The sequence below is a fragment of the Narcine bancroftii genome, chromosome 3, assembly GCF_036971445.1.
Source record: "Narcine bancroftii isolate sNarBan1 chromosome 3, sNarBan1.hap1, whole genome shotgun sequence".
In the NCBI taxonomy this organism is placed as follows: Eukaryota; Metazoa; Chordata; class Chondrichthyes; order Torpediniformes; family Narcinidae; genus Narcine; species Narcine bancroftii.
In genome coordinates this window covers 261730796-261753038 of record NC_091471.1, presented here as the reverse complement: position 1 = coordinate 261753038, position 22243 = coordinate 261730796, and the positions used below count along the sequence as shown (strand labels likewise).

The 22243-nt window shown below is 43.2% G+C and overlaps 1 protein-coding gene across 7 annotated transcripts in view; it reads right to left on the bottom strand.

Moving 5' to 3' along the window:
* The window catches only part of LOC138758638 (3',5'-cyclic-AMP phosphodiesterase 4C-like), a 230259-nt gene that overhangs the window by 184244 nt on the left and 23772 nt on the right, over window positions 1-22243 (bottom strand). For all 7 annotated transcript variants that reach the window (XM_069927895.1, XM_069927899.1, XM_069927893.1 and 4 more), the window contains one exon: window positions 11613-11833. In XM_069927895.1, coding sequence (XP_069783996.1) covers window positions 11613-11833 — 221 coding nt within the window. The remainder of the gene's footprint in view (window positions 1-11612; window positions 11834-22243) is intronic.

Here is a 22243-nt window from a genome sequence, read left to right as displayed (position 1 = left end):
ACACACACGCCCATAGTCTTCAGGATATCTTGCAACCCATTAACACACTCAATCCCACCGACAGTAAACAGATAAACCACGCGCGCACAACCACCCACAAGGTAGGTCAAACAGATATGTTCAAAGGGAACACAGTCTTTCTTGTTCTGGTATTTATTCAACACATCTATCCGGGGTTCGCTTACCGTCTGAACCCGTGGAACGAGGAGGGCCATGACATTCGTGGCTTCTTCAGCCCAGGTCGGTCGCCGTTCTCAAGGTGGTTATCCGGCGCTCGCTGGTACATGTACCTTTCGGTGTCCGAGTAGAACCGTTGCTTGATCTTGATGTGGGTCCTGGGTTGCCGCCAAAGGTGTTTGGGGGGTTTGGCTGTCCCGGTTCCTTCCCTCAGCAGGGCTGAACATTTCCCCGGCTCCATGCGGAGGCTTGGGGCGTTGTGCTTCAGGGAGAAGGGGCTGAAAATTGGGGTTGAGCGTTCGACGCACCTTCAGTGAATCTGATGAACTGGGCTGCACCGAGCTGATGTTCAAAGGCAGTAATCAATTTTTTTTTTGCGCAACTCTAAACACATTTAAAACGGAGGAATAAATTCAAAACCAACAGAGTCAAGTCGCTGTCCACAACCTCGGTGCTGAAAGTTCTTCGAGCAACGCAGTCCAATTAAATTCTAGGCAAAGCAGTACATTTCCACCGAGACAACACCCAGATTGAAAAACGCAAGTCTGGATTTCTAAATCGTACTATTAAAAGACTTGGAAGCCGATTACCCGCCAATGAAGACTGTTAAAGCGCCGATGAATTGTTCGCACAAGCAATTTACCGGGACTGAACCAGGAACCCAAAGATCAAATTTCAGGGGGAAACAACTTAGAAATTATCGACAAAGTTAAATAAAACTTTTTTTCCGAAAATAAAGAAAAACGGACCATTGACATTCTCAGCAAGGAATTTGTGGAAAGGTTTTCCAGATTATTGGGCTAAAGCGCCAATACTTTTTTCTGATCAGGTTGAAATTTGAGGCGTTAGAGGGAAGGTGGATTTGCTTCCCAGGAATGGTTCGGCGTTGCCAAGATCAACTGCAGACTTATGTTCCAAACTCCTGGCCGCTATTTGCTTCAGTCCGATTTAAGTTAGGGCGGGCTAATGGCTTCAATTAATCTTGCCATTTTAAATAATGGATAAACATCTAAACCGCAGAGCTCCGGCGTCCTGGACCGCAGGGAAGATATATTCTCTCCGTCTTATTCTCATCCGCGACCATCGTCAAGAGCAACACTTAACCAGGAGCCGGGGTTTTATCCAGTCTCCAACAGACACAACCCTCCGGGAAATCGTCTTCGGTTCCGGGAACCAGTTAGCAGAGCACCGTTATTGACATTGGCTCTCGTCCCCTTCCAGTCACACGCACAGTTCGATAAACACATCAGGAGTCAAACGCCAGGTTGTGGAAATCAATCCTGAATCGTGGGTTGTCTCCTGAAGCGCAGAGCGGACACTCCCCAAATCTCAAACAACACTCGGGCACCCAAATACAAGTTAAGATTAAAATAGATAAAGAAATATTCCTCTCTCATAAAGTTCCATTTGATTATAGCTCCAGACTTTGTACAGGAAGAGGAGGGGTCTGATAGGGGCAATAACTGACTTTGGACAAGGAATGACGGCGTCACGAGCAGACCCGTGTGGTTTGTTCTCCTGCAGTCACCTTTGAAAAGGTAGTGAGGAGCCGTCTCCTTGAATGTGGTTCCTGCGGTAAAGGTGCTTCTGCAGTGCTGTACGGGAGGTCGGTTCTTGGATTTGGAACCGGCAACAATAAAGGCAAGAATATTTCCAAGACAGGATGGTGTGTGACTTGGATGAATCCTATGGTTTCACGTGCACTGCCGTGGACTAGGGAGGTGCTGGTAATGGACAGTGCAAGTTGACCATGGTATCTTAACGAAACCTGTGGGGACGCATGATCGAATCAACTTAACAGGAAGAGGATAAGCAAGAAACCTTTATGCACACCACGCCAAGGCCTATTTCCCTGCACAACTATCTAAAAAAAATACTAATTGTGTGATAGTCGTCACTGGGGCTGGGATTTGATGGGATGTTCCCACTCTTAATGACATTCCAATGGAAAAAGCACCCTGGCACAGGAGGTGAGGATCAATATATACTCCATGTTGATGCAATCATGAAGAAGGTTATACTTTGTGAGGAGTTTGAGGAGATTCAATATGACAACAAAGATTTCTAGTGAAGAGCATTCTGGCTGGATGCATCACTGTCTGGTACGGAGGTGCCAACGCTCTGGACAAGAAAAAACTCCAGAGGGTCGTTAACTCGCCCTGCGACTTCATGGGCACCAGTCTTCACTCCATTGAGGATATCTACAAGAGGTGATGCCTTAAGGAAGCAGCCTCAGTCCTCAAGGGCCCGCCACCTAGGCCAAGCCCTCTTCACTCTGCTACCAGTGAAAAAGATACAGGAGCCTGAAATGACCACTCAGTGGCACAAGGGCAGCTTCTTCCCCTCCACTACCAGATTCCTGAATGAACAATGAACCACAGACATTGCCTGACTTTGACTTTTTCTTGCACTATTTTAAATTTATTTTGTAAGGTGGTTTATATAAATGTTTGCACTGTGACGCTGTCACAAAACAACAAACTTTGTGATATGTTCATGACAATAAATTCGGTTTCTAATTCAATATTGTACCCAGTTTGCATGAAGATGCCCCAATAGTCAAATACAATCTGATCGTTACTCTCCATTCTTGAGATTGAAAAGTACAGCTACTTGAATTGGGTAACACAGGAAATGAATCTCAAATGCACTCAGTGAAGAAAAATGAGGAACAAAGATCCTGCTAAGAACAAAATGGAGGAAAGATTCCTTTTGGGAAATAACACTGTTCAATGTCACAATAAAGCAAAATGTCAGAGAACTAAGCTGAATGTTTGCTTAATAAAAACCAATGAATTGGCATCATTTAATACTGCACAGACTGTTGGACAAGAGATTTTAAGGGATTGATGCCCCGTTTCAGTGATTAAATGAATGAAAATGAGATTGTGTCTGGCAGAATTGATCTTATCCTGTTCCGTGGTTGAATGGCAACACAAAATCAAGAAAAAAAATTGAGAAAGATCAAAAATGAAAGAGAAAAGGAAGGTCAATGCCATGGAGATATATTTTTTTAAAATTGAGAACCTTAAAGTTACGTATGATTGTCAGCAGACACAAGAAGGGTTGTGAATGAGAAGGTGCAGATTAGGACATTGATTACGAGCTGGACTTTTGGATCAGCCCAAATCTACAAGTCCAAGTGGTTGGGTTGAAGAGTGTTGGAATAATTGAATCTGGAGAACTCAATTACTCTTTGTCAGTTACAACACAGGAAGGTTATGATACTTTCAAGAGTGTCCAACTTTGGTGACATTGGTAATTTCTTTGTTTTTCCACATTAATGTCAATTTACTCACTGCTGCAGTTTCCAGCTTTATTTCAGGAATAATGTTTCAACCTTTGGTGATGATAGATTCCAACAATTTCAATACTGCCAGCTGTTGCCTATGCACTTTGATATGCTTGTTCTCATATTTGTTAATTAAAATATCACATTTTCTTCATATAAATCTTTATTCCATAAATAATAGCTTTTTGAAAAGCTTATTGCTAGATGCTACAATTTTAGATCGCCTCCAGCAATTTAAATAGGAGAGTTCAGTCCTGTTTCCTAGGTCAACCTTCATAATTTTAACTCATCCAAAGGCTTGATGCTCAAGCAAGTGTTTGCAACTTCCCCATTAAACTATTTGGACTCACCCTATCAGAGATTATGCCCTCCCCCCATCCCTCCCTTGCCCCATATTGCTGTATTCATTTCAGATTTTCAGCACCTGCAGATTTTCATTTTTGCCAGCTGTCCATATCTTATGTTATCCATCACCCATTCTGCTCAATGACCAACTCTGTATCATAGCACAATTTAGAATGTTCCTTCCTGTTTTCAAATCCCTCCATCCTCTCTATGTTCCCTATTTTATCATTTCAAATCTTACAAAGCTATACTCGCACGGTTTCCCAATCGTGGCCTTCTGAGTTTACCAATTTTGTTTTTGGAAATCATTTTGCCCTTGTTGGATATACTAAACTCTGAATTTCCTTCCTAAATGGCAAGCGATTGCAGCATGCTGCCATGCAGAAGGATTTGGGAGTGCTTGTGCATGAATTGCAAAAGGTTGGTTTGCAGGTGCAGCAGGTTATCAAGAAGGCAAATGGAATGTTGGCCTTCATTCCCAAAGGGATTGAATTTAAGAGCAGGGAGATTATGCTGCAATTGTACAAAGTACTAGTAAGATTGTATCTGGAGTGCTACGTGCAGTTCTGGTCTCTTTTCTTGAGAACAAATGTACTGGCTTTGGAGGCAGTGCAGTGGAGGTTCACCAGGTTGATTCCAGAGATGAAGGGGTTGGTTATGAGGAGATATTGAATCATCTGGGACTGTACTCACTGGAATTTAGAAGAATGAGAGGGGATTTGATAGAAACATAAAATTATGAAAGGCATAGATAAAATAGAGGTAGGTAAGTTGGTAAGACCAGAACTAGGGCATATAGCCTCAAGATTCAGGGTAGTAAATTTAAGACGGAGAAGATGTGGAACTACTTTTCCCCAGAGGATGATGAATCTATGGAATTCACTGTCCATTGAAACAATGGAGGCCACCTCAGTAAATATATTTAAGACAAGGTTGGAAAAATTTTACATAGTAGAGGAATTAAGGGAAATGGGGAAAAGGCAGGTAGGTGGAATTAAGCCCATCATCAAATCAGCCATCATCACATTGAAAGGCAGAGCAGGCTTGATGGGCCAAATGGCCTACTCCTGCTCTATTTCTTGTGTTGTTAAATTCTCCACCTTTGAGATGTTCCTTAACGTTTAGTTTATCCTAAGATGTAGTTTGTTGTCAAATTTTGAAAATCAATGCCTTCAAGCATTGGGGGACATTTTACATTGTTAAAAGCCCTATACAAATACAAGTTATTGTAATGAGAACACAAATGGGAACAGGGATAAACCATCCAGCCTTGTCAAGCCTGCTCCGCTATTTAACAAGATCATGGCTGATCTGGCTGCAGACTCAGTTCCACATCCATCTTTTCCCTCCCCCCCAAAAAAAAACTATTAACACCTCTACTATGCAAACATCTATCTGACTATTAAGATTGTAAATCAGTCAGATAAATACAAGTGTGGTCATTATTACTGGTGTAATAGGTGTGTGGAGAAATGATCGAGATTAGCGTCAGGATCTGTTCTTATTTCACAGATATTTTTTCCCCAGAATCATAAAATTATCACTGTGCAAAGTAATTAAGGCCCTTCTGCAGACTCTTGTATATATACTGACAATGCCGTAATATTTGATTAAAAACAATGATTCTGTATTATGCACACTCATGCCAAGGCAGACAAGTTTCAGTTATTGCAATTTTTTTAAATTAGCTTTGAATTCAATGCATTTTTCTACTTCCCATCATTATTTAAAAGCACTAAACTGGTCAGTCAGATAAACCCTCACAGTTTATCTAATTATTTCAGTTTTACTGAGCTTTCTGTGGGTTGCGTGGATTAGGAGATAGTGATATGTTGAGATTTTTTTTTTGCCTGGCAATATGGGGCTCGGGTCAAATGAAAATTTCAAAATTAAAATTTTGTGGGCATGGGGTTCATGTGATAAGGAGCGAAGGCAGGTAGATGGTAATGAAGTAATTAGTCATGATCAAAGTGAATGGTTGAGGGGTCAAAATGGCCTCCTGTTTCTATATAGTTCCAGGGCTAACAATTTGTAATGACAACATGGGTGTTCACCTTTTGATAGGTCAAGCCCTGTGAAGATGAACAGTATAATGCTCACTTCATTGTCTGCCTTCTTGTTCCTAAGCTTCAACATCTACAGGTTCATGAACATCTACTTCCGGTCTAGCAGTCTGGTGGTATTGCCGCACCCTAACTCTGCAAACTCAACATCCAACGACCTTCCTGGTTAATCTGCTCTTCTTGCTTACAAGTCTCCTATCATTCATGGTCCTTTGCTCTATCACACAATCTTATCACTCTCAAGATCTCTGGCCTCTTGAAACCTTCTCCCCTTGAAATGCTCTTCCCTGGGCCCCTACCTCCCTGAAAAGCTCTTCCTCTGGGTTCTTTTTTGTCTTTGTCCTCCTCTCAGCCAATTTCCCCTCTCTGTTCTTGGCCTATTTTTCCTTGTTTAAGAGTTTAGTTCCTACTTTAATCTATTTCACAGTTTGAGTGGAGCCCTGTGGCATAAGTCAGTCCATCCTGCTACATTAGAGAATGCATTAATATCATTATATTATTCTCTTCATGTGGTTTAATAAAGGAAATGGATGTTGCATATGTGCAGTTTGATTTCAAGCAAAGGCCTTTATCCAAGTTAATTCTGTACTTAAATGAAAGTGATCTGTTTTGTCCAGTTAATGTGATTTAATTTGCTCTATGAAAATGATTTAAGATATTTGCTATGAGTCTAGCTAGCCTTTTTCCATATCTTCAAGGATATATTTCCCTATCACTCATTTTTCTGAGTGTTTTTTTTTCTTTTGTTGGTTTACTTTGAACCCATTTCAGATCAACACCCATGTTGACAAAGCACCAAGTAGTATTTGGAAGTTTCTGGATCAGCACATCCCGCTCCAATTTTACAATGACTTCACATTTCTCGTTCCCTTTTTCTCTGCCTCTCCAAATCTCAAATCCCTTCCTCGCCAGAGTTCAGTCACACTGCTACATCCTCTGTTGTTCAGATACCTTTGCCCTCAATAAACTTTTATTGGTTGCATTGTTTGCATTCTATTGAAATCAACCAAGCCACAGGATACAGTAAGTCACATAACATAGCTGAATGAATATAAACCTTGTCAGTCAGCAAACCTGTGACTTTTAGTAAAAAACACAAAAAGATTAATTAAAGAAAATCTGATAACCTTTAAATTTCCCATGTGTTTGAAAATGATTAGGGGAGAACTTCAATATTTCGTTAACATCTTGATACCTGCTGTCACCCTCTGCAAATTCAGCAGGTAGCTGTCCTCCAATTGTTTACTTCACAAGATCACATTCATAAGATATAGGAGCAGAAGTCGGCCCACTGGACCATCGAGTCTGCTCCACCATTCTAATAATGAGCCGATCCATCCTCCCACTCAGCCCCACTCCCCGGCTTTCTCCCCGTAACCCTTGATGCCCAGACTTAACAAATGCCTGTCAATCTCTGCCCCAACTACCCCACTTCCACAGCCACCTGCAGCAATAAGTTCCACAGACTCCACGACCCTCTGACTGAAGAAATGTTTCTGCATCTCTGTTTTAAATTGATGGCCTTTTATTCTGAAATTATGCTCCGTTGTCCTGGAATCCCCTACCATGGGAAACATCTACTCTGTCTTTTCAGCATTTAAAATGCCTCTGTGAGGTCCCCCCTCATCCTTCTGTACTCCAACAAGTACATTCCAAGAGCTGACATATACTAACCCTTTCATTCCTGGTATCATTCTAGTAAATCTTCTCTGAATCCTCTCCAATGACAAAAATGGTGCGCAAAATTGTATACATCAGTGCTTTCTAGAGACTTAACATTATAACCCTACTATAGAAATTGTATTCATTTTAAGTTTTTTTTTTACAGAGAGTTGTGGATGTCTGGAATGCCTTGCCAGGGATGGTGGTGGAAACAGAAACATTGGGGGCATTTAAAAGACTCTTAGACACATGGAAAGAAAAATAGGGGGCTATGGGGTAGCGAGGGTTTAGTACATTTTGTTAGGAAGGAATATATGGGTCAGCAGAACATTGAGGGCCAAATGGCCTGCACTGTGCTGTATTGTTCGATGTTCTAAGTTCATCTTATTCACCACCAACTCAACCTGGAGTTTATAGGGAATAAAATTATTACATTTAATATTCATTAGGTCAGGCACTGCTGTGGGGGGAGAAACTGAATTAATTCCTCAGACCAAGCACCTTCATCAGAACATGACCTGGCAGAATTATTGGTTTTAAACAAGAATAGAAACAGGGAAAGTGAACCATGGCAGACACAATATCAAATCACACAATGGCAGCAGGGTATTTCAGTTCAGTTAATTCCAGAAAGTCTTGATTTTTTTTCCAGTGATAATGATTGTGAACCTATTTTTTTTTTTAAATTTGCTTGTCTAATATTCCTTCGGGAAGGAAAGCTGCTCCGCTTCTCTGACTTGGCTCTATGTATGATTCCAGACATATAGAGATCAAGGGATCCATGGATGGGCAACAAAGACTGGCCTTGTCAGAACCAATCATCATTTTTATACCGTGAATGAATTTTAAAAAGGCCAAAGGCTATGGCAGGAGATTCTAAGTAACAAATGAGAATATCATGCAAAGCAAAAAGATGGTGGTTAAAAAAATAAAGAAATGTGAATGGAAGTTTTAACCAAAATATCGCAGAGAATATTCCACGATATGTTTTGATAATTGATCGAGGTTGAAGAACAACAACTCCATATTTGGCTAAGACAGTAAAAGACTGGTGACCGTTGGGTAAGGGACACAACCCTGATTAACAAATCCCTAGAGAATTCTAAGAAATATATACTTATATGGATCAGTCTGTTTGTTCTAAAAACCGAGCAGTCAAAACGTATAAATATATTATTTTTGAAAGCCAAGCAGCAGACTCTCCCGGGGCAAGACGAGATGCTTGTGGCAGTGCTTCTTGCTGTAACGGAGTTCTTACGCTTTGCAAAGTGATTAAAAGTTTGTTTTTACACTTGTATTCATGTTTGCTGTCAAACATAACCCAAGAAGATTTACACTTTATCCAGGACAAGTACATGGGGTGATTGGTGCCCCCATCCACAACCTTAAATTTCAACTCATCCATTACTGGTGCACCATATCTGTAATATTGCATCATCAATAAAATCACTACAGTACTTTGACTAGGTTACTTCGAGAAGACCCATCAAGCCCACAATCTTCGCATCTAAGCCCTACAAGTTCCCCTCCAAGTCAACCATATCCCGAGTTGACAATACACTGGATCCAATTTCTGGAAATCCCATCCCCCCCCCCCAAAAAAAAAAATAATGAAAGCTGCTTCACCTAAAGGACAGTGGAGGTTCAAGAAGACTGTGCCCTTCCATCTCCCCAAGGGTAATTAGCGATGGGTGATAAATTGCAGCTTTGGCACCCTGAAAAATGAATAAATAAGATGTCTAGAGGAGATGCAATTGGAATGAGGAAGGAACTGAAATTGTTCAAATCAGTGCTGCCTGGATAGGTATAAAGTGTCAAGCATTCCTCAACTCTATGTAAGCATAAGGATTGAAAGCGCAGTGGAGAATCAAAACAATTCAGAAACACGATGGCAGATGGAATGATGGCATTCTACGGAGTAATTCCCTAATCCATGTTTGGTTTCTTCTATAAAGAAGAGACATTGAATGCCATAAGTATTATTCCTTGAATGCAGCATATTCATTATCCTTTAAACCACACACTGATCTTCTTTTTCCTATTCTTGGAGGTCTGTGGTACCAGTGGTAGTGGATCACTACCTTCAGAGAATTGCATTTATTACTCTTCCTCACTCCCAAAGGCATGACCATAGGACCTCAGTATCTTCTCCCTTTGTGTATTAGGTTGGTATTCCAGGTTAGTGTCATGGCTTTGTCTGCATTACTTCTGTAATCTCCAGTGTCATGTGCTAGTTTGAAAATGGCCCACACTCTGGAGATTCCTATGCCTTCATCCTCTTCTGGATGGGTACTCATCTGAACTCTCTCCAATTGTAGGATGGTCATGTCCTGGAACACATTAATCCAGGAAACTTCCAGCCTCTCTCAGTTCATCGATAACATAGCAGCTTCTAAATTTCAGAAACCTCAACCACAGCTCAAGCTTCTGGAGCCATATCCTGTGCATTTGATCTCCCAGGACATGCAAACTTCCTTCGAGGTCCACCATTCTCTCTCTTCTTCTCCCTCACATAACCCTTCCTCAGTGGCTGGCTTTCACAGGGGCAAGACATGAGGTCCGTTGTAAAGCACTCTGATGACTTCACAGTAGGTAATTAAGCCAAATACTTCAAAGAGATATTCAGGAAGAACTTGATCAAAGAGGGAGATTTTCAGGGGAAGCTTACATGTAATGAGAGAGCTGGGAATTTAAAAATTGGATTTCTGAGCTTGGGCTCTGAAAGTACATCATTCAGTGCTGGAAGAAAGGAAATCGCAAGCATGCAAGAGGCCAGAGGGGGAAAGACACAAACTAGTTGGAATTAGGCTGAGTTAGGCAGGGTGAGGTTGAAGTCGAGGATTAGGTTGCTTCACTGAGCAAGAGAAGAAGAAGAACGTGACCATAGGAGGTTTGGAGCGCAATATAATGCAGTGACGATGTGAGAGAGTGGGAGGGTAGCACCTTGAGTTTTGGCATGCCTTTCTGAAGTAACTTCTTTGAAACACCAGCGTCAAGAAACGTGAACACAAGAAATGGATGTCCATTCAATTTTACACAAACGACTGGATTTTCACAAGTTTTCACAAAACGAAGGTGAAAATATAAACAATTTCATTTCAAACTGGAAAGCTGACAGGTTACTTTAACATCAACACCTTTTACAGTGATCATTTTCAACTGTTCATGCTGAGGTTTGCCTTTGCATGGATGCCTACTAATCAGTTCAATACACACAGTGCATCGTAAACTACTGGAGCAGGCCACCCTACCCTGAAGCCACCTCCAAACCATAGTCTTTGAGAGTGAACTACATCCAAGTAAAAGGTAAAGAGCCATACATCTATCAGGACTATGTGCCTTGTATGAAATAATCCATCACAACCATTCAACCCATGTCTCCATAAACTTAGTGCAACACAGACTTTTACCTGGTAAAGCCGCTTTCTTCATCCTTTGATGAAGGGCGCTCACCCAAAACGTTGGTTATGTATTGTTATCTTTCCTATTTGAAACTATTTGACCTGTTGAGTTTCTCCAGCATTGTGTTTTTAATTTTACAGACTTTTACAATGTAGTTTACTCAACTTATTTCCTCCAATGACCAGATTCAACCTAGTCCAAAACAAACCCCATCTGGGATGTTGCATTCCAAGGTCATGGAACCATCAAAATGTAGAAGAACTTCCTGTTCTTTAAATTCTTGTCCCACTTAAGAGTTACCAAACATTTGAGACTGCCTTTGCTGCGGTCCATTTTTGTGAGATGTTGTGAGAACCCCATAATCTCAGATGACTCTTCCAGGGCTCTACTGAAGGGATGCCACAAGCTGAGAGGCACGACCTCTCAGATGAGGCATTAAACCCAGGTTCCATCCACCTTCGCTGGTGGGCATGAAGGAAATTACGTGATTATTTTGAAACAGGTAAAGCAAATGATCTCTAATGTTTACTGGTAGTTGGACTTCAGGACCAAAACTATTGTCATGAGAAACTTTGCTGTGCACACGCAGCGAAGGCAGAAGCAATTGCGACTGTTCAACACAATACACAGTAAATTGGCCCCAGGAGAATCTAATCTCTCGCTTCTCCTACCTCGCGCTGCTGCCATGGGTCAGCTGTGCCGAGGGTTCTCCCTGCACAGGCACACTTAACCCTAGCCCAGAGTCTTCCTTCAGCGTCCGGAAGCCATCAGACAGCCTGGACTGTCGCCATGACAATGGAGGGAGCTGCAGAGTTCCAGATGAGCGTCTCTTAACAAGGCCAAAGGTGGAGGGCTGGCATGATGTCAGCAGATCGGGGGACTCTTTAAGTCTCTGGGAAAGGGATGAGAGAAATGGAAAACAGGTGTAAAAGCACAATATTTGCATCAGGAGCTGGATGGAAATAAACTTTTTGTAAACATTGATTGCCCACAAGCAGAATGGTGTTCATATCAACAAGATAGAAACACATCCAAAAAACCATTAACACATCAGAGAATTGGATTGGATTTTCACTTAACAAACATTGGACTTCTAACAGTGTAATGTTCCCACAGAGCTGCACATGAAGCACCAGTAACATTCTGAGGCGGGGCTTGAACATGACGTTTGGATTCTATACACTAGAAAGAGGAAGCTGGGCTGAAGACGAGGTGGCAAAGCACAAGCTTTACAGATGTGTAGCGAAAGGGAATAGAGCAACTACACTAGAGTGGTACTGAACTCTGCTGCTGTGTTTTACTGCTGTTATTTGGTCTTAATGAAAGTTGAGGAGTGAAGGCTGGATCATGTCTCCAGGAGGAGTCACAATAACCATGGCTCCAATCTTCAGCAGGAGATTCAATGTCATTGATCACATGTTAATGGAACAACCCATACATTTGGAAATGTTGTACGTAATTTGGTCAAAGCAATAATTCAACACAGCAAGAAAATAAAAGGGTTCAAACAAGCAATGAAATCATTGTTTTAGAGAACAACAAAAACCAAAAAAAATAGCTGGGTAAAGATGTGATGTTTGCTTCCCTCACGTCGTGTGTGTGTGTGTGTGTGTGTGTGTGTGTGTGTGTGTGTGTGTGTGTGTGTGTGTGTGTGTGTGTGTGTGTGTGTGTGTGTGTGAGAGAGAGAGAGAGAATCAGAAACTGTCAATGAGAGAACCATCTGGACATGAGAGTAATATTGGAGATCAAGAAAGGTTAATGACTGCAGACAATCACAGAGTTATAACTCTCCTCCCCATGGTATGTCTATTTCTTCCTTTTCGCACTGCACTATACTCTTCACTCTGGCATTTCCACCAGAACTGCAACTTCTCTGTTATTCCTGTTTGCTGATTGATTGATATTTTCAGTGTAATGGCCTGGAGTTCAATGCCTTTTACCAAATTTCCATCAGAGCATAAACACCAGGATCAAACTGCAGCTGGGACTATTAGCAATAGAAGGCATTGCCTATATAGTTTAATTATTAACAGCACCTAACTCAACACAAGCAGATGATTGATCCTGGGAATGAATCAGACCCTCGCTGGGATCATGAGATTGCAAATTGATTTTATTTCCAAATCGATCAGAGTGTGGACTTCACAGGCAACAATGTCATTTATCGGCTTTCCCTTGAACTAAGGAGACAGATTGCTGGGTCTGCATTTACACGTTGGACACATTGGGTAATGGTGGCAGATCCTCTTCTTAAAGGAACATTAGGAATAAAATCTGCTTGGTTTGGAGCTATTGCAGTGAAATAAATCTGGTATTCAAACTAATTTTCTTGAATTTTAAATTCTCTAAATGTTATAACGGGCAATTCAAACTCATGATTCTGGATCATTGGTTCATAATCTAGGAATGTTAACGGAAATGTGATTCCTCCGTGCTTAAAGTCTAAAGCTGCAGGATGAACATAGAGCTTGTTGATCTGTCCCAAAAAAAAGGAGGGCCCCTCCAAAAATCTTAACATATTGACTAGGAGTAAGGGGTCAGTAGGGGAAGAAGGAGCAAATAATTCCCCATTCCCTTGCCGATATGTCTGCCCATGGCCTCATGCAAATTGGAGGAACAGCTCCTCATATTCCATTTGGGCACCCTCCATCTGGACAGCATTAACATCGACCTCCAGTTTCTGTAAGCCCCCGCCCCCACATCTTTCCTCATTTCTCCTTTCCTCTAGCTTTTCCCCTTTGTTTAATTATTCCATATAATCACATGCTTCCAATGCAAGTTGCTATGTTGAAGTTGATTGCAAGCTGGTCAGAGAATAGTGGGTCCCATGGATAGCAGATGGGGCACCAAGTTGCCCTTTGTGGATGTCCTTTCTCCCAGCTATAAAACGCTCCAACCCAGTGATGGAAAAGTTTCTTGAAGAACAAAAGGTCAGAGTGCTCGGTACGTTATTGAAAGTTAGCAGCAATAAATTCCTTGGATGAGCTCTACCCAGAATTTCTGAGTGACGTCAGAAATGGAAATGAAACAGATTTCCAGAACATTGGTGGAAAATGGAACTGGTGCCAAGAAATATTTCTGATACACAATAACTCCTTGCCCTAGTATTATATCTAAATGATGTTTTGCAGGATAGAATCAGTGAAACTACATTGTATTCCTTACACTTAAACACTGGGGATACAAGATAATTTTTTATCACGTTGATTAGAGTAAGTTTGTGGTTCCAGGGTTAGGCTAATATCAGAGGTCACAAATCAAAACCCAGGCCATTAGACTGAAAACTGATTGATTGCGCCATAATTGAAGGACTAATGTTCTTTTGGGAAGCAGCCTGTTAACCCAACTGGGAATTCATTAAATTGCTTCCACAGCCATTTGCTTCTGACAGACCCTCACTGCTCATTCGGTGTTCAGTGGTATCCATAACCATATAACCACATAAACGTTTACAGCACGGAAACAGGCCATGTCGGCCCTTCAAGTCCATACCGGTTCACTTGAACAACTCCACTAGCTCCTCCGCAAACTCCTGAGGAAGTAGAGGCTTTCTTCATGATTATTTTATTTGTGTTAACCTGTCCTTTAAGACCCAAAGTTGTGACACAAATCCCTGAGATTTAAACATGTATGATCACACTCTGGTGAACATGTTAACATGTCTCTTGGATACAAATGATTCCACAGCGACATTTCAAGTGCAAGCAGGTTCCTGTGACCAATATTCCTCAAACACCATCACCAAAACAAATAAGTAACTGAGACCTATTCCTCCAGTCTCTAAAATGTCCTACCTAACCCCTTACTCAGACCTTGCTATTCCCACTGTGTCAACATCAATGACAAATAAGGTGTTAATTGGATATGGATGGGACACAGGAGAGAGGAAAGGTGAGAATTGATTGGGGGAGGGGTATGGGGGTTGTTTAGGGGTCTGTGGAAGCATGCCCCAGTGATCTACTGAACTATAAAATCTAAACTGAACCAAACTCAACCAAGAGCAAGCTAAACCCAACAGAAACTTGAAGACATAAAACCTAGATCAGTTATAAAGTTGGGTGGGCCACTGGCTGTAATCCTGACATGTGTGAGGTGATGTATCTTGGGAAGTCAAAGTTTGGACGTATACGGTCGTGCAGTAAGGAATGTTGATGAACAGAGACATCTTGGAGTTTAAATCCATACATCCCTGTAACACAGTTTGATAAAGGGTGAAGAGGGGACATGGCATACTTGTCTTTATAGGCTGGGTCATAGCATATAAATGCTGGGGTGCCAAGTTGATACTTTACAAGATACCAGTTAGATTGCAGTCATCTGTTCAGTTCTGGTCTTCTTCTTCTTTGGCTTGGCTTCGCGGACGAAGATTTATGGAGGGGGTAAAAAGTCCACGTCAGCTGCAGGCTCGTTTGTGGCTGACAAGTCCGATGCGGGACAGGCAGACACGATTGCAGCGGTTGCAAGGGAAAATTGGTTGGTTGGGGTTGGGTGTTGGGTTTTTCCTCCTTTGCCTTTTGTCAGTGAGGTGGGCTCTGCGGTCTTCTTCAAAGGAGGTTGCTGCCCGCCAAACTGTGAGGCGCCAAGATGCACGGTTTGAGGCGTTATCAGCCCACTGGCGGTGGTCAATGTGGCAGGCACCAAGAGATTTCTTTAGGCAGTCCTTGTACCTTTTCTTTGGTGCACCTCTGTCACGGTGGCCAGTGGAGAGCTCGCCATATAATACGATCTTGGGAAGGCGATGGTCCTCCATTCTGGAGACGTGACCCATCCAGCGCAGCTGGATCTTCAGCAGCGTGGACTCGATGCTGTCGACCTCTGCCATCTCAAGTACTTCGATGTTAGGGGTGTAAGCGCTCCAATGGATGTTGAGGATGGAGCGGAGACAACGCTGGTGGAAGCGTTCTAGGAGCCGTAGGTGGTACCGGTAGAGGACCCATGATTCGGAGCCGAACAGGAGTGTGGGTATGACAACGGCTCTGTATACGCTTATCTTTGTGAGGTTTTTCAGTTGGTTGTTTTTCCAGACTCTTTTGTGTAGTCTTCCAAAGGCGCTATTTGCCTTGGCGAATCTGTTGTCTATCTCATTGTCGATCCTTGCATCTGATGAAATGGTGCAGCCGAGATAGGTAAACTGGTTGACCGTTTTGAGTTTTGTGTGCCTGATGGAGATGTGGGGGGGCTGGTAGTCATGGTGGGGAGCTGGCTGATGGAGGACCTCAGTTTTCTTCAGGCTGACTTCCAGGCCAAACATTTTGGCAGTTTCCGCAAAGCAGGACGTCAAGCGCTGAAGAGCTGGCTCTGAATGGGCAACTAAAGCGGCATCATCTGCAAAGAGTAGTTCACGGACAGGTTTCTCTTGTGTCTTGGTGTGAGCTTGCAGGCGCCTCAGATTGAAGAGACTGCCATCCGTGCGGTACCGGATGTAAACAGCGTCTTCATTGTTGGGGTCTTTCATGGCTTGGTTCAGCATCATGCTGAAGAAGATTGAAAAGAGGGTTGGTGCGAGAACACAGCCTTGCTTCATGCCATTGTTAAAACAAAGGACTCTACATCACCTTTGTTGACCTCACCAAAGCCTTCGACACCGTGAGCAGGAAAGGGCTTTGGCAAATACTAGAGCGCATCGGATGTCCCCCAAAGTTCCTCAACATGATTATCCAACTGCACAAAAACCAACAAGGTCGGGTCAGATACAGCAATGAGCTCTCTGAACCCTCAGTTCTGGTGATTATATAGGAAAGAGTACAAAGGAGTTTCATCAAGGTGTTGGATGGATTGGAGGACTTTAGTTAAGGGAAAATAGGAGAAACTAGGCTCATTTTACCTGGAGCAAAAAAAGGCTGAGAGGTATAGGGATATGTAAAATTATCAGAGACATAGAGAGGGTTGATTGTAGAGGTATCAAAAACAAGAGGATTTAAAGTAAGTGGTAGGAGATTTAAAGGGGCTCTAAGTGGTAAGTTGTAGTTGATGGGTGATGGAATCAGATAGGATTAGAACATTTAAGAAGTAGTTAGACAGACACTTTAAAAGATAAGGCATAGAAGGATATATTCCTAATGTGGGCAAATGTGAGGAGTGTAAATGGATAAAATAGTCAGCACGCACTCGATGAAATGAAGAGCCAGTTCCTGCACTCAAGGCAAGTCAAGTTTATCATCATCTGATTGTACAAGTAGAACCTGATAGAACAGCATTCTCTGGTCCTCAGTGCAAACAACGCAGACACATAACACAATTACAGGATCTGATTGCTCAGTGGTTAGAGCACTGTCTGTGTAAACCAGGGTCACGAGTTCGATCCTTGCTGAGGCCTCATCCTTGTGAGGGGTGCTGGACAAAATGGCAACTACATTCTAAATGTAGTATTACATGACAATAATGGAACCTTTACCCTTACCTGACAAACAATACACATACAGGACAAGTATACAAATAAATAATTAAATAGTTTATTGAGAGCCTTAGATGGTTAGTGTGAGCAGTTCCTTTGGTCGTTCAGCCTGTGGGAAGAAGAAGCTGTTCCCCAGCCTGGTGGGGCTGGCTCTGATATCCTCCCCCCCCCGCCCCCATCTCTTCGCCATCAGGATCAACTAAAAGATGCAGGGTGGAAAGGGTCCTTAATGATTTTGCATGCCCTCTTCAGAACATGATCCAGGTAGATCATGTCAGTGCAGGGGTGGGGGAGGAGACTCTAGTGATCCTCTCTGCCATTCTTACGGTCCTGTGGATTGACCTCCAATCCATTTCTCTGCAGAAACCATTCCAGACAGTGATGCAGCTGGCAGGAGGGCTCTTGATAGAGTTCCTATTCAAGTTGACAACATGGTAGCCAGTAGCCTTGCCCACTTCAGTCTACTCAGGAAGTAGAGTCACCGTTGCGCCTTCCTGATAAGTGAGAAAATGTTAAATGTCCACGATAGGTCATTTGTTAAGTGAACTTCAAGGAACTTGGTGATCTCCACTCTATCTACAACAGAATTGTTGATATATAGTGGAGGGTGCTCATTTCTGGTCCTCCTGAAGTCCACGATCATCTCCTTGTCTTGACCACGGGATATTTTTGCATCATTTCACGAGATTTTCCACCTCTTCTCTGTAGAGCAACTCATCATTGTTGGTAATGAGACCAACTACTGTTGTGTCATCTGAAAACTTGATGACACTGTTGGAGCTGGATCTGGTGATGCAGTTGTGGGTCAGTAGCGTGAACAGGAGCCGGCTGAACACACAACCCTGAGGTGCGCCAATGCTCAGCGTGACCGTGCTGTGCAATTGGATGACCATGATGTTCTGTCTGTGCAGGTTGTTGCATGGAAAATCCCAAGCCAAGCAAAAGAGCACACAGGTATAGGCAGATTCTTGATAGAAGGTAGTTGATGTATTTCTGCTTGCCCTGAGCTGTTCTGACCCAACTCAGCATGGCCCAAAAGCCTGAAGACTTAGTTTCCATGCTGGCCAGATCAAAAGCCAGCCCCTATGGTCGCCCTTTCAAGTCCATTCCAAGCCCTTTCACCTTCCCAGCTGCACTTCCTTCCTTGTCTACTCATGGAAAAATGCCTCTCAAGTCTCCAGAAGGGTAACTCTCTCAGTTCTTCATTCAATCTTCACCACCTTTCTAGTTGGCAAACAGGTCCCCGTTAAAATCAGCAGTTTCTCACCCTGATCATTTCCCCCAGCGGGGTCCTCGCTGTCATTACTCCAATTCAGTCAGCCAGATATAGCTGTCGACACTCCTGAGTCCTGCTCTCCTCGGCTTCAGGGTAATCTTAGAATGTAAAACTCACTCTTGCCATCCCATTCACACCAAAACAACTTCTTAATAAACCCGCAAGTCATTGACCTCACTGAAAGCCAGCATATAAAGTAGGTGCAGCGTGTGATTGAGAAGGTAATCCTTATGATTGCCATTGAAATGATTTGAGTACAGAAATTAAAGATGTCCTATAGCAATACATAGCGATATGGTCAGACCATACTTAGAGACTAATGTACAGCTTTGGTCTCTTTGTGTTAAAATAATATTCCCACGAATAGCAGGTTGGTAGTTTCCTGTGTTCGTTCCTCCTCCCATCATAAATAGCAGCATTAATTTTACTGCCCCCCCCCCCCCCCCTATTTAAGGAAATGATCTTTGATTGCCTCTTTCAAAACTGGGATTTAGATCATCAGTGCTTGGGATATTTTGGCTTTTAGTCTCACCAACATGTGTAGCATTTTTGCTTTAACTAATGCTACATATTTTCTCTAGTTCCTCATTCTCAACAGAGTATTGATTATATCATATTTCTGGCAGTCATTTGTCTTCTTCCAGGAGGTCCCACCACACCCAGACTAGCTGCTTAATTCCCCTTCATAAATTGCTCCACTTCTTTCTCCAAGGGGAACACATTCACCCTCTCCATTTTCCCACCCATCAGTCCACAAACCCCACCCCAATACAGCCAGCCTGCTTTTTGCTTATTCCTTGCTGGTAATAATATCTGTATCTTCTACGGGCGCTGCAAGACTGGCTGAGTTCCTCCAGCGTTTCTGTATGCTTTAACTGGCCTACAGTTTATTTGTGTCTTTTTCCAGCTTCTCTCCTATCACCCTTCTCTGAGCTCATCCCGTGCAGGAGACCCTGTCTATTGCTATTTTTAACCACAACCCCTGAGCTTCTGCCACTGGTAACAGGATCTAGGTTTTCACAATTGGTGTGGATCGCTGCTGGATCAGCTCAGGTTAAAATAATCAAAATTATTAGTGAGTACTGAAAGGGTTAAGCTTCCCATTGCAATAATGTGCTGCGGTGACGCTGTCCTACTGGAATGGGTTATAGGGCACTACTGAGTGGGTGGCACTGAACGAGTGCAAAAGCTAATTAACAGGCAAATCAATAGCCATGTGTCATGATATGGAGCTTAAATACTTTCAACAGTGCTAAGCATGACAGGCAGCTGAGGGATCTCATTAACACTCAGTCTAGTTGAACAAACACATGCAATCCCCAGTACGCTGGAAGCGAGTGCCTGTGGCTGAATAGCCTCCCAGAGCTATGGGAGGGTAGGGAGCAGGTCTTATCCAGCCTCAAGGGGACAGGCAATTCAAGTGGGCAGCTGGGCCATGCTAACAGACAAATTGATGGCCCCTGCAATGGGGATGGTGCAGAAAAATGTTTAGATGAGGGGGAACAACTTCGCTCAGAGAGTGGTAAGAGTGTGGGACAAGCCGGCAGCAGAAGTGGTGAATGTGGGTACGATTTTGAGATTTGAAAAATTTGGAAAGGTACATGGATGGGAGAGGTATGGCCTGAGTGCAGGTCCCCAGGACTGGGCAGAATAATAGTTCAGCATAGATTAGATGTTCCAAAGGCCTGTTTCTCTGCTGTAGTGATTGTGATTCTTTTATTAAATTTAGACATTTCTTTCTTTGGCTTGGCTTCGCGGACGAAGATTTATGGAGGGGGTAAATGTCCACGTCAGCTGCAGGCTAATAGCACGGTAACAGGCCATTTCAGCCCATGAGTCCACACCATCCAAATAACCGACACGCCAAGTACGTGGGAGGAAACTGAAGCCCCCGAGGGAAAACCCACACAGACATGGGGAGAGCATATAAACTCCTTGCAGACAGCGCGAGATTTAAACCAAGGTCCCAATCGCTTGCGCTGTAAAGGGGTTGTGCTAACTGCTATGCCAACCTGCCACCCTACCTTCTATAGTTCTATGGTGTGGAGCATCAGTACTTTTTTTTTCTTTTTCTTTGGCTTGGCTTCGCAGACGAAGATTTATGGAGGGGTATGTCCAGGTCTGCTGCAGGCTCATTGGTGACACAAGTCCGATGTGGGACAGGCAGGCACGGTTGCAGTGGTTGCAAGGGAAAATTGGTTGGTTGGGGTTGGGTGTTGGGTTTTTCCTCCTTTGTCTTTTGTCAGTGAGGTGGGCTCTGTGGTCTTCTTCAAAGGAGGTTGCTGCCCGCCGAACTGTGAGGCGCCAAGATGCACAGTTGGAGGCGGTATCAGCCCACTGGCGGTGGTCAATGTGGCAGGCACCAAGAGATTTCTTTAAGCAGTCCTTGTACCTCTTCTTTGGTGCACTTCTGTCTCGGTGGCCAGTGGAGAGCTTGCCATAGAACACGATCTTGGGAAAGCAATGGTCCTCCATTCTGGAGACACAACCCACCCAGCGCAGTTGGGTCTTCAGCAGCATGGATTCGATGCTTGCGGACTCTGCCAGCTCGAGTACTTCGATGTGGTGATGAAGTCATTCCAATGAATGTTGAGGATGGAGCGGAGACAGCGCTGATGGAAGCGTTCTAGGAGCCGTAGGTGCTGCCAGTAGAAGACCCATGATTGGGAGCCGAACAGGAGCGTGGGTATGACAACGGCTCTGTACACGCTGATCTTTGTGTGTTTCTTCAGGTGATTGTTTTTCCAGACTCTTTTGTGTAGTTTTCCAAAAGCGCTATTTGCCTTGGCGAGTCTGTTGTCTATCTCTGTCAATCTTTGCATCAGATGAAATGGTGCAGCCGAGGTAGGTAAACTGGTTGACCGTTTTGAGTTCAGTGTGCCTGATGGAGATGTGGGGGGGGGGGGCTTGTGGTCGTGGTGGGGGGGGCTTGTGGTCATGGTGGGGAGCTGGCTGATGGAGGACCTCAGTTTTCTTCAGGCTGACTTCCAGGCCAAACATTTTGGCAGTTTCCACAAAACAGGACATCATGCACTGGAGAGCTGGCTCTGAATGGGCAACTAAAGCGGCATCGTCTGCAAAGAGTAGTTCACGGACAAGTTACTCTTGTGTCTTGGTGTGAGCTTGCAGGTGCCTCAGATTGAAGAGACTGCCATCAGTACATGGTGCAGTGAAAAGCCAAGGGGGGTTGTTCTTAAGAAGGTAGCCAGAAGTGATGGTGCTTTCCTACCATTCAGTCTGTTCTGTGCAACTTCATTTGCCAACCTATTCATTGGTTATAACCAAGTTCAAAGTTATTGTCAGAGCGCATACATGACATCACATTCACCTCTAAGATCCTTTCTCCTGCAGGCCGGGCAGAATTTCTACTTATAGGTAACTGTAATATGTACTCAAGAAATAGATATGGAAAAAGAGAAATGTGAACAAAATGCAAACAATCTGCAATACCAAAATAAATACAGTAAAATTCTTATCTGGAATTCAAGCAACTGGCAAAACAAAAATCACGGAAAATAAATAGGTAAAAAATACGGAAGTTTAAAATTGGGGTGCCTCGCCATTCATGCAACATGCACTCTCACGCAACCAGAAAATTCACATACCTGCATCGACCAATCCCCATAGATGCT